At 39.6% G+C, this 12,690-nt stretch overlaps 1 protein-coding gene across 1 annotated transcript in view; it reads right to left on the bottom strand.

The window, feature by feature from the left end:
* Nucleotides 1–12,690, bottom strand: part of NDUFAF2 (NADH:ubiquinone oxidoreductase complex assembly factor 2) — a gene marked incomplete at both ends in the record, with an annotated part of 80,048 nt that overhangs the window by 5,211 nt on the left and 62,147 nt on the right. The window contains one exon of the mRNA XM_082013624.1: nucleotides 9,642–9,682. Within this exon, the coding sequence (XP_081869750.1) occupies nucleotides 9,642–9,682 (41 nt within the window). The remainder of the gene's footprint in view (nucleotides 1–9,641; nucleotides 9,683–12,690) is intronic.

Raw genomic sequence — 12,690 nt, 5'->3', positions numbered from 1 at the left:
TAATGAATGAAGTTGAACTTTGAACCCTGCCTGTTAAAAATTCATATATACAAGTTAGCAAAAATTTAAAAAATTACAAATGGAAAGGAAAAAAATCTATTTTGGAACAATATTTTAAAAGTTATCGTTATAAGACAATTTAACATGTCAGAATTTTTTTCTTCACTGACAAATTAACTAAAAGTCCAGCAAAGTGCTAAGTTAAGCCAATTCACCTGTTTTTATAATATCGCCAAACTGGTTAACTAAACTCCATTTCCCAGTTTGACAAGTTAAATCATCAAGATGAAATAATTGGATATTACATCATATTTCAAGAGTAGGAGGCAGAGAAAGGACCTCATCACTGGGAAGCATTGAATGTTTTGATCCAGGGCAGGTCCAGGTCCTTGTTAACTCAGCCACTCAGCATGAGCTCAGCAGTGTCAGGTTGGGAATAAGAAATAATGTGGTAAATGAAAGGCTGTGTCAGTGCACAGCAAAAACAGAGGAGCAGTTTGAATTAGAAAGGCTTATCTCGCTTTGCTAAAATACTTACTTAAACACTGAGCCAGCTGACTGCTAATTTTGTAAAGAGCATACGTGCTAAATATCTTTGGTCAAGTGACAATCAACATTAGTCAAGTCAATCTAAGATTTGCTTTATTCAGGTTTAGTTTTCGACCAAATCTCTGATTGGTTGTAATTTTAAAATATGGACTGTGTTCTGTGCACTTAATGTGATTTTTTACAAGCATGCTCCCCACGCAATTCAAAAGTAAACTGATCTGAATGATGTTTGTTGGATACACCACAATTTCTGGCATCTTTCATTGCCGAGGCCTTGCAGAAGAGCTTTTTTGACCTTTGGACATAAATCAGATAAATTATCCAAACACATTACTAAACTAATATAGCTGCTGTTTTAGAACAGTTACTTCTGCTTGCAACCTGCAAAAACCCCTTAAGCATAAGCAGATATAGAAATGTCCCTCTAATGTTACCACAGGTTTTTGAAATGGGAAATTCTGGCTCGCATTCAATTGTAAGGGAAAGGTAACTCCTTAGGATCATCTGTTACAGTTCACTCTAGATGAAGGCTGCTTGTACATTCTGTGTTCCTAATCCTGCAAATGAGAGGTGCATTAATTCTTTGGAATCAATCAGTAGCAGCACAAAAATTGCAATTAAGGTTTAAAGCATTCCACAGGTAATGTGTAAGTACATATTGATTACATATATATGTACAAATAATGCTTTGATGACAGCCCAATATTTAAAACTAAAAATAGTTTTAAATGCAGTGCTAATACTACATTTACTGCCAAGCTAAATCAGTTAAATACTATTTCTGACTCACAGCAATTTCTGTTTAAATCAAATTTACAGAGAAGCAATGCTAACTATTACTGACTTGCTATATTGCTACTTCTGAGCTACAGAATCTCTGGCATGAGCTGATGTAGTCTCTATGGCACCACAGGGTAGCACATGTGTATTTAGCAAGAACGTGAAATGAGAGGCACAAGGAAGAGAAAAGGCACAGACATGGGAATGTAAATTATGTCAGCAACACACGGAGTCAGCAGGGGTTTGTGCCTGAATTATTTTTATAATAATGCAAAGATTTTTGAACAGAACTACATATACGTTCAAGATCACAGATGAAAGTGTATAGAGGCAGCAAAAATCAAACTAGCCTGGCACGACTGCACTCTGCCCCGAAGAAAGGGCGATGCATAGCCTTGATGCCCACAGACCAAACAAGGAACTGTAGCCGTGACTCAGTCCCAGTGTGGCCCTTGCTTTCCCCTTATTCTCCACATGATGTAATCTGTACCAGCCCTTTTCCTGGTACACGTTACTTCTCCCTCCACCCCCGCTCAGCTGTGCTGACAGTGAATCGGGAGACAGAGCCAATGCCCCATGCACCCCTCCCACACGGAGGCGGGTAGCAGAGCAGCAGCAGCTCCCTCCCCTACAGCCTCGGGATCTGCAGCACAGGCAAACTGGAAGTAATGGGACAAACTGGTGCCACTCTTCTGTGGAGGCTGACAAGCACCCGTGTTTCAAACCTGAGGAGAAAGTTAAAGTGAGTAAGAGGGAAAAACTCTAAAAGATGATGGCTTCTTCAAGCACTCTTTTTTTTTTTTTTTGAGTGACTTTTCTGACCAGTCCCTTCTATTTACACCTTTGTAGCTCAGCTCTTTATATTGTCACATTTTACTGCCCTTTCACACTGAGTAATAATCCTCTCTGGAATCATGCACAATTTACTATGCAAAATGCTACTTAGTGCAAGTCAAGTAATTTGAGTGTCCCAAATTTTCAATCCTGGTTGTGATCCTGGACAACAATGGTGGAAAATATTTTGCTCAGAGAGCTGTTTATCCCTCTGCTTTTTAAATAGCATTTCCCAGAACTATAAATCATATTCTGCAGCATTTTGTAGCTTCAGGAGTAAAATACTCAATTACTAAGCCCTATTCAGTATGCAAGAATGTACAGTCTCCATGTCAGAGTTCTCATTTTCAAACTTAACTAAGCGTCTAGAAGAAGATAGGAGCAAAACTATAACATGCAATCCCAACAGTGTCAAACAAAGAATTTTTCTAAACTACATCCCATTCTAGTTAAAGGAACATGAATTCTGTGTAAACTAATCTCCATGACTGAAGCTAGTTTTGATCATACCGTCTCTCAAATAAATAATACTTACGATCAAATAAATGCGAAAAGTGGGTATGCATTGTGGCAACCAAACAGAATGTAATTTCAATATAATTATTCAGGGCGGGGAGGAGGGAGAAACAATCACTGAAACCTTATGCTTATTAAAACTCACTGAAGTACATTTTTCCTCCCTTGACAAGGAGGTTGTCAAAATAGATAATTATGGAAATGCTGGAAATAGTTTGAAAAAAGACAGGAGCTGTCACAAAAAGTTTCTTTTTTTAACATTTCACCTTCTATGCAGCTGTGCGGTTCAGAAGCTGCTGAGTTTTATTACTGTGTAACAAGTACATAATGAATGAGAAAAGCAGTCATTTACTGTGGTTTTCTATTTCAAACTATTTTCAGGCTCTTGACACTAATTAAAGGAACATGCAATTCTACTTTTCTTCCCGTGAAATATTAACACACATACACATGCATACAAAGCAACAGCGAGGTTTCAACTCAAACTGAGAATAGCAGTAGCTATGCAGCCCTGTGTGGAGGAAGCAGCGTCTAGCTTAACAGTGAAGTGACTGCCAGCACCAAGATCTGTGTTCCCAGAGTGGTTGTTGCTATAGGTATACATCTGGCAAGTGCAGGATATCTCACTGGCAGGTTCAGAAATAAACCCCACATTTCTCTCCATACCAGATTCTTTAGGCATTGCCATGAGAACCTCTTCTGGTTCTTCCTCATGCATCTGCTGGCATCCCAAGACAGTCTGTAACACTATTTCTATCTCCATTCTACAGACAAGGCCACAAGCAATGCCAAAGGACACACATACTCTTCAACCTCAGGACACTGTCAATACTGCTTAGCTACAAGGTCTGTTATGGGAAAACATAAGGGTTAGATTTCTAAATACATTCAGGTACTTCATGTTACAGACAGTAGGATCCTTTAAAAGCCCCTACAAATCTGATGCCCCATGAAATCAAAAATACTAAAGAAATCAAATGGAAGTTAGGCACAGAAAGACTTAAAAACTCACTGCCTGATATTTTTAAGGCTTGCTACATCCTTAAAAATATGCCTCTTGGCTCCTTCTAGGTGTAGAAGTTGAAGACTCGAAGTGTCTCAGACACAAAACACCTAAACCCATTTTGATATGACTCCACTATCTACGTGGGGAAAAACTTGGCTGTGTGTTACATACACACTGATCGTATAAAGATGAGAAGCAGGCAGAGCAGTAGATACTCTATTGAAACAGGCACCCTAACCAAAACTTGCAAGTATTTTATGCATCCAGCCACTATCTCAATTAGGAGCTTCACTAACAGAAAATAGCGATTTCTTTTATTAGTATTTTTAATACATTTTCATAATGCCATCTCAAATTTTAAATAAAGCTTTTTTTTAAAGGAAATATGACGCAGAATGAAAACAGAAGATATAGAATGCAGCAAAGCTTGTTAATGCCATGCAAAGTTGCTTATCAACAAAGTGCTGAGAAGTCTTGAGAAGTTCCTAACAGCTGAACTTTGCTTGAAATTCATGAACGTGCATAGAAAGAGTGAGACATACCCAGAGTGGTCCTATAGGTGTTGTATCAATATCTTTTACATTTGGGGAGTTCACTTTTGTGACGGAATAGCAACATAAGCCCAAAAAAGGGAGTCCTGAAGGGAAGGATTTTCCCCCTGCCTCCCAAGAGCAATTTTTTCTTTCCTTTGCAACAGAGATACAAAAACTCCAAAATATAAAGATACTTAAACCAGGAGTGAAATCTGTAGCTAGGAGGAAAACTGAAGGGTAGGAGTGTATGCGAAACAGCATGTTTACATTGATCTTAGAACCTAGTTGATAAGCCATGCTGAAAGTGGACTATGGCTCAAAGAATGGAAGGGAATAGTAACTTAAAAAAATAATTTCCATGGATGGAACATCACTCCTATAAAACAACTGCTATATACCAAGACAACTTTTGTTAATAAATTCCAATGACATTAATGCTTATCAGGTAAACTAATTCGCATGTAAAGTGATAAATAAAAACTGGCTGGATGACTGGGTCCAAAGATTTGTGGTGAATGGAGTTAAATCCAGCTGGTGGCCAGTCACAAGTGGTGCTCCCCAGGGCTCAGTGTTGGGGCCAGTTCTGTTTAATATTTTTATCAATGATCTGGACAAGGGGATTGAGTGCACCCTCAGCAAGTTTGCAGATGACACCAAGTTGGGCAGAAGTGTTGATCTGCTCGAGGGTAGAAAGGCTCTGTAGAGGGATCTGGACTGAATCAATGGGCTGAGGTTCAACAAGGCTAAGTGCCACGTCCTGCACTTGAGTCACAACAACCCCATCCAACGCTCCAGGCTTGGCGAGGAGTGGCTGGAAAGCTGTCTGGAGGAAAAGGACCTGGGGATGTTGGTTGGCAGCTGGCTGAATATGAGCCGGCAGTGTGCCCAGGTGGCCAAGAAGGCCAACAGCATCCTGGCTTGTATCAGAAATAGTGTGGCCAGCAGCGCTAGGAAAGTGATTGTCCCCCTGTACTTAGTTCTGGTGAGACTGCACTTCAAATACTGTGTTCAGTTTGGGGCCCTCACTAGAAGACATTGAGTTTCTGGAGCATGTCCAGAGAAGGGCAACGAAGCTGGTGAAGAGTCTGGAGAACAAGCCTTACAAGGAGCGGCTGAGGGAACTGGGGTTGTTTAGTCTGGAGAAGAGGAGGCTGAGGGGAGACCTTGTTGCTCTCTACAATTACTTGAAAGGAGGTTGTTGCGAGGTGGGTATCCATCTCTTTTCCCGAGTAACAAGTGATAGGGCAAGAGGAAATGGCCTCGAGTTGTGCCAGGGGAGGTTTAGACTAGATATTAGGAAAAATTTCTTGACTGAAAGGGTTGTCAAGCATTGGAACAGGCTGCCCGGGGAAGTGGCTGAGTCCTTATCCCTGGAGGTATTTAAAAGATGTGTAGATGTGGTGCTTAGGCACATAGTTTAGTGGTGGACTTGGTAGTGCTAGGTTAATGTTTGGACTTGATGATCCTAAAGGTCTTTTCCAACCTAAATGATTCTATGATTCTATGAAATTATTAAATCTGCTTCCACAAAATAGCATTTGATTTAAAATATTTTAATATTTGTGGCCTTTAAAACATTTTCATTAATTTAAAACTGTAAGCTCTCCAGACAAGGACACATTTCCTATTTGCCCAAAAACATGCTACATACATCTAGTTTCCTACATAGATCATAAAGAAATGTAATAATCTACTTAATTACTCATCACTTGTTAAACTGGTTAAAATATAATTTACAGCTGCAGAGGAATAAAGGTAATGACAATTTTTCCTCAGCCAACCATAGATGATCATACACAACATATATAAAGGGACAGTTGACAGAATGCTATAGTAATGCAAAAATATACAAGCTCAGATTCTCACCTATTATAAAGCAGTATGTGTATATGTATGTGCATGCACACATGCATAGGTGCAGACTAAGTGCAGATGTGATCCAAAACTCTCTATCAAGATGGACTCCCTGATTATCATAGGAACAGAATACATTTAAGAGCAAGATCAGAAAAAACTTGATCTGCATTCATTTGCAGAGTTATCATCCTCATCATAATGGAGTTGAGAATGAGACGTGGCATATTTCAAGATATAATAAAATCAAAAGGCAACCAACTGTTTCCAGTGTCCCAGAAGCTGGCTTTTAAAACCCAAGGCCTCCAACCACTAACATGCCTTATGTTACTGGTCAGATTAGAAATAACCAAGCAGCAGCATATAATGATGAGCAGCATTCCTGGGTTATGACTAGCCCAGTACACAGAACTCTAAGTGACTTCCTCCAAAAATGGGGAAAAAGCAGTGGGGGCGCAGGGAGGAAAGAAACTGTTAAGTATGTGAAACACAACACTGGACAAGTCATCTTGTGAAGTCACTGGAGCATTCTTCCATTACAAAAAAATAGAATCTAAAGAAAAATATATGTAAAGCCATTTATTCTGTGGGAAAATGAAAGCTTTATAATGGAAACATAGAAGATCAATTAGGTGTTTGTGGAGGAAAAAATGGCCTGAACCCAAAACATCATTAAGTCTTAAGAACATCATCAACAGACTTAGCTGGCGTCATGACCTAGCTACCTTGACAAGTGTAAGGATGGACAACTCACATCATTCACTCATGATGTGATATGTCATGATCATTATGAATGACATTTTGTTGGCCTATAGTATTCACCACACCACTGGTTCACAAAATATTGTTCTTACGATAGCACTAAAGATCACAAGACCCAGTTGATTTCTGAAGCCATATCTCTGCAATACTTTCAATTAAAGTTTGATCATAGAGCTTATCAATGAGACCTGATAGCCCGAGCAGTTTGGCAATCTCTATCATCCATAGCTAAGAGCTGAATAAGAGACAAGTTTGACAAACATTAAAAAACAAACATAAAGTACTAAAGGTGGGTGGTAGGCAAACAGAGCATAGAAGGGCAACAGAAATTTTTAATAAAGTTTAACGTATGTAATTTGATATTAAGGAAAAAAAAAAAAAGATGATGGTCAAGGAACAGGAAAAAAAGGAAAACCACGCAAAAAGAAGTGGTATTACAGACCACAAAGGTAGGAACATAGGCACAGCTCCAGAAACTTATGCTTTAGGAAGCGTATTGCTGTTTTGTGGTGTTACAATATGATGTTGACAGTAAAATGTCATTAAAGCAAAACTGCAAAATTTGTGGGCTTTGCATCCTTTTTCAGAAATAGTATAGTCTCATAAGAAATATGTGAAAGAACAGGAGATTTGTTATACAGGGTTTCAACATGAAATATGGTCACAAATATTCCCTTGTTCCATAGCTGTCAAACAGCAGTTTACCATATCAGCATTACTGTCAAAAAGGGAATATAATAAAGACTAGCAGCCAGTAAAGTTTATGTAGCTAAAACACTAAGGCAAATCAGTCCTACAAATAGGGACTGAACAGTATCCTATATGTACTTCACTAGTAGAATTGTATTTATGATGATATTGTGGTATAAGGGTTTGTGGTATAACAGCTTTGAATCAGGAGAAAAGTAGATCATACGTATCACTCTATACTAATACAGAAAAAAAAATTAAGCTGCACTATCACATATTTAAAATGTGACTGCAGCATTATTTTCAAAACATTAGCAAGAATTTTTAACGTACATATATGAACTGCCCTTTCCTATATAGGAAAAAACAATTTAGAGATTACTTGAAAGAAAAGATAACTACTTTTCAAATTCCTGGTATATCACTTCCGCTCTGATAAGGTCAATGCACAGCCCTGCAGGTAAAGTACCTAGCTGCTAAATTATTTTTCAGATCTGTTACCTCATGAAACTGAAGGTATAAGCAGTCCTGTAACTCTGAATGCACAATTACTCACAATAATCTTTCATTCTTTTGAATGGAAGGAAAAAATTTATCTTTTTCTGGAAGGTAAAATAGTTAGAACACTATTTATCCACAGTTATGTCACCTGCGGAGACTCCTTGCTCCCTGTTTTGAAACAGAACCAACACCTCCAGCGCCAGGAGAAGCATTATTGTATGAATTCCAAACCCAAGGCTGCCCACGTTCTCTGGAGCAGGTTTATCTTAGCACAGTTATCATGGCAGTCTGGCTTATGGAAACGATAGGACAAAAGACATGCAACATCCCCCATCTTTAAGTATCACATGAAGCGGTAATTTCAACAATAGGAGTTGTATGTATACAGTTAGTATGAACCAGAGCTACTTAAAAGGAGATGAGTCCAAGCTTAGACAGAACAACTGCTGTAGTATTACTTCTACACAGGTAACTAGGATGAGTAGGAAGAGGAAAAAAAAATTTGAAAAAAAATTCACACTTAATACTTCTCCAAATGTTAATGTAAAGAAAAGTGTGTTAATTTGCTTTAAGTCCTAAAAAGCTTTGAGGATAAATTTAACTTAAAATTCTTCCATTCATGGGTGTATTATTGCCCTTATTATCTCTACAATCTCAGTGGCAGGTGTGAAACAGAGGCAGAGAGAATGAGTTGAAAAGCTGTAAGTTGTATGGGAGTTCATGTCAATGACTTATGGCTTGTAAATATCACCTGACAAGCTTCTCCAGGTCATGTTAATACACAGGCAGGCAAGACAACTTTTCACAAACCAGTATATTCTAGAAGATCTCAGCGACCAAATCCTTGGCTAGAGCATGCCAACATAGCTTCACTGAATTCGACACGGTTATTCCTACCGATGCAAGTCAAGTATCAGGCTCTGTGGGTGTCAGTTTGAATCTTCTGTAGCAAACCATGCCTCACTCATTCCTAGCTGGTGATTAGCAACTTGTAATACACATCCAGGGCAAGTGGTGTATGTTCACGTGTCTGTATACACAGATCAACAGTCAAACTCCTTCCACTCTTTACAAACTCACCAGCATGAAAGACTGTGGGATATTTCCCCGCTTTATTCCATTAGAAACCACTTATGGAAAAACTCATGGCTACAACTCCCCCAGTTCATTGTCATATGTTAGTGCAATTTGTTTTCCTATACTGATAAATCTGCTGGCTACCGATTTGAAACCTGCATTTTAATGTCAATTACCATGAAGAAAAATCTTGCATTAATACATATTTTAAAAATTCATAGCAGTAATTTCAGAATTCATTTAATTAAAGAAACTCTTGAATGGCCATAATTGTCTTAAAGAATCTATGTAGATCATCTTAAAGAATTCATGTAGATAAAACTAACTACTAAAGAACATTGGAGTTTATATTTCCATTTGGTGTTGTTTTTCTTAAGTATTAGGTAACTAGTCTGTGTATAATTTAACCAATTAGGCGAGCAGCATCCTAAATTCCCCCCCAAAAGTGACAAATTACTGAACAGATGAATGCACTATAAATTAATTATTGTAATGCAATTACGACAATTGAAAATTTAAAGACACTTCATCTCTCTCACCTCAATGGTGGGTGGATCCTTTCTTTTTTTTCTTATCCATGCTGCAAAAGAAATAAAAATCAAATGGATTATTTCAAAGATCACAGACAGTATTAAAAATCAAAATTGTGATGAATTTTTAACTGAAAGCAAATGTTTATATAAAAAATTATAATAGAATTTGCTACAACCTAGCAAGCCATAATATCATTCCCCAGAATATAAAGACCCAAGATGTTACTTCCCATGTCAATACTCTCAGCCTTTGCAGAAGGAAGGGAGGGAATCAGCTCTGTGAGGAGAGCTTGGTCACATTTTACATACCACACTGGCTGCCAGAACATGGCTTAAAAAGCAGGGCTCACAGCCCAGGCCCATTGTTGAGCTTGGTATACAGAGCTGAGCTTCATGAGAAAATGACAAGATCACTGCTGAAAAGTATGAAAAGCCTTAAACTGCTCTGGAGAAAAAGGATTCCTGAATATGCCTCAGGAATTGTTAAAGCTGAAAACCTATTTATGTTAGTGCCAACTAGAATTCCATTACAGGAATGCAAGATACAGCCCCAAACCTGACTGAGGGGCTGCAGAGCCGTGACTGCGCCATGTCCTACAGCTGTGCGTTGACGGGGAGGTACTGTAACCGAGGGAAGGCTCCCTCCATCTCGGTCAATTCGTGCTGGAAAAGACAGCAGAGGAATGAAAGCAGTGGCAATGACAGTGGCTCAGGTTTTCCACGATGAACCAAAACCAACAGACTTATGCCCATGCCCATTGCAAACGCTGGCGGTTAGCGTGGGACTGAAAGAGGTAGCAATCCAAAGGAGCCCCACTGCAGACGGAGAAGCGGCACTCCATTGGGTCTTGCTTCATTCCGACGAGGGATTATTAGAGATAGCTCCAACCCTATTAGAGCCATTACTTAGACAAATTCCCTGACTGTGGGCAAGGCAATACCCATCACTCTTTACAAGTACCACTACTGTGGCAATTTTGCATGCCTTTTCAATCCACACAATTGGTAGGTACTGGGTTCTATGTGTTGTAGAAATGTGTCTTTTCTGCTCATATTTTTCAAATGAACGAGTAGTAGAATGAAAGTGGCCAGTAACGAACAGAAGGACAAACATAAGGAAAGCCAGTTCCAAGTGCCGAGATACGGCAAAATGGGTTTTTTGTGTGTTTGTTTGGATAATTAAGACTGTTGTTACCATACTTGAAAATTAAGAGCAAAAATTACATTTTCATCACTACCCAGTCAAATTCCTGGTCTGACCTGTAGCTGTCTATAAAGTTTCAGAAATGCTTTAAGGAGGAAGTATTCCAAATTTTAATTTCCTAATACCATCTGTCATATATTTTGAAGGGAACTAGGGAATGAGTCAGACAGCAAGTCCAAAACACTAAAAGCTGCACAGAGTCATCATGTCACCTCACTACTGAATATGCAATTACACAGAGGTTGAAACACTAATACCACTCCACTTCAGCAACATTATGCAACTGGTTTTGGGAGGAATAGCTTCCAGTTAACATAAGAACAGAATTAAGGGATGCAAAATGGCATTACATAGGTTGGAATTTAGCCATGATGTGAAGGCCAACAACCTTAACTCAAGGTTAATGGTAAAATATCTGTGATGATATGAACCAAGGTATTACTTTTGATTCTTGTCTATCAGATGACACATTCTGAAGATATGTTCTTTTAAATACCATTCTCAAACACCTTCTCATAAAAGCAGTCCCTGCCAGCTCTTCTCAGAGGTCTTTTGGTCCTAATAAAGATTAGACTCAAATTTGCCATTGTGGAGAAGCAACAGCATTGAACAGTCAACATCATCCTTTCTTCAAAAGTTTTATGTTAGTGGAAAGAAAAACAGCCCATGAAGATAATCCAAAATACAACTAAATTACTTTCTATTAAATCTATACAGCTAGAAAACATTACCTGTAGCACTTTCATACATTTACATTTTATGAGGATTTCCAAAGGCAAAATCTGGCAAGATCAGAGACTAAACTGGCATTACTCCAGCTACAGGACGCATTGCACTCACAGGCTCTTGTCCTGCTGGGGGACTTCAACCACCCCGACATGGTGGTTTTCCACCTGCTGGAAAAGCAGCACGATGAGCTCTAGGCAATCCAGGAGACTCCTGGAGTGCACTGGAGGATAACTGCCAGGTAATAGACAGCCCTACCAGAGTGGATGCCTTACTGGACCTCTTGGCTGCCAACACAAACGACCCAATTGGTGATGTCAAGACTGGAGGCAGCCTGGGCTGCAGCGATCATGCACTGGTGGAGTTTGCAGTCCTGAGGGTTATAAGAAAGGCAAAGAGCAAAGTCAGGACTGTGAGATTTAGGAAAGCAAACTTTCAGCTCTTCAAGGCATTAGTCAATAGGACCCCCTGGGAAACTGCCCTCAGGGACAAGGGAGCAGAACAGAGATGGCAGGTCTTGAAGGACACTCTCCATACAGCACAAGAGCTCTTGATCCCCAGGTGTAAGAAATCAGGAAAGGAAGGCAAGAGACCAGCATGGCTGAGTCAAGACCTACTGGTCAAACTACAGGGCAAGAAGCAAATGCACAGGCAGTGGAAGCAGGGACAGGTATCCTGGGATGAGTACAGGGATGCTGCCTGGTTGTGGGATGGGGTCAGGAAGGCCAAGGCATGGCTGGAGCTGAACTTGGCAAAGGATGCAAAGGGTAATAAGAAGGACTTCTTCTACAGGTATGTCAGCCAGAAAAGGAAGGTCAAAGACAGCGTACCCCCCTTGATGAGCAAGACTGGCAGACTGGTAAACAACGTATGAGGAGAAGTCTGAGGTACTGAACAACTTCTTTGCCTCAGTCTTCACTGGCGGTCTCTCTTCCCATACCTCTCGAAGGGGATGGACTGCAAGACAATTGACTTGCAGGAGCAAAGTCTCTCCCACTAGAAGATCAGGTTCTAGACGACCTGAGGAACCTGAACATACAGAAGTCTATGGGACCTGATGAGATGCATCCCAGAGTCCTGAGGGAATTGGCTGTTGTAGTTGCCAAGCTAGTCTTCATGATACTT

This window comes from Phaethon aethereus (assembly GCF_964289735.1).
Source record: "Phaethon aethereus genome assembly, chromosome: Z".
Lineage (NCBI taxonomy): Eukaryota > Metazoa > Chordata > Aves > Phaethontiformes > Phaethontidae > Phaethon > Phaethon aethereus.
Note: the sequence above shows the minus strand (reverse complement) of the source record. Positions and strands in the feature narration are given on the sequence as shown.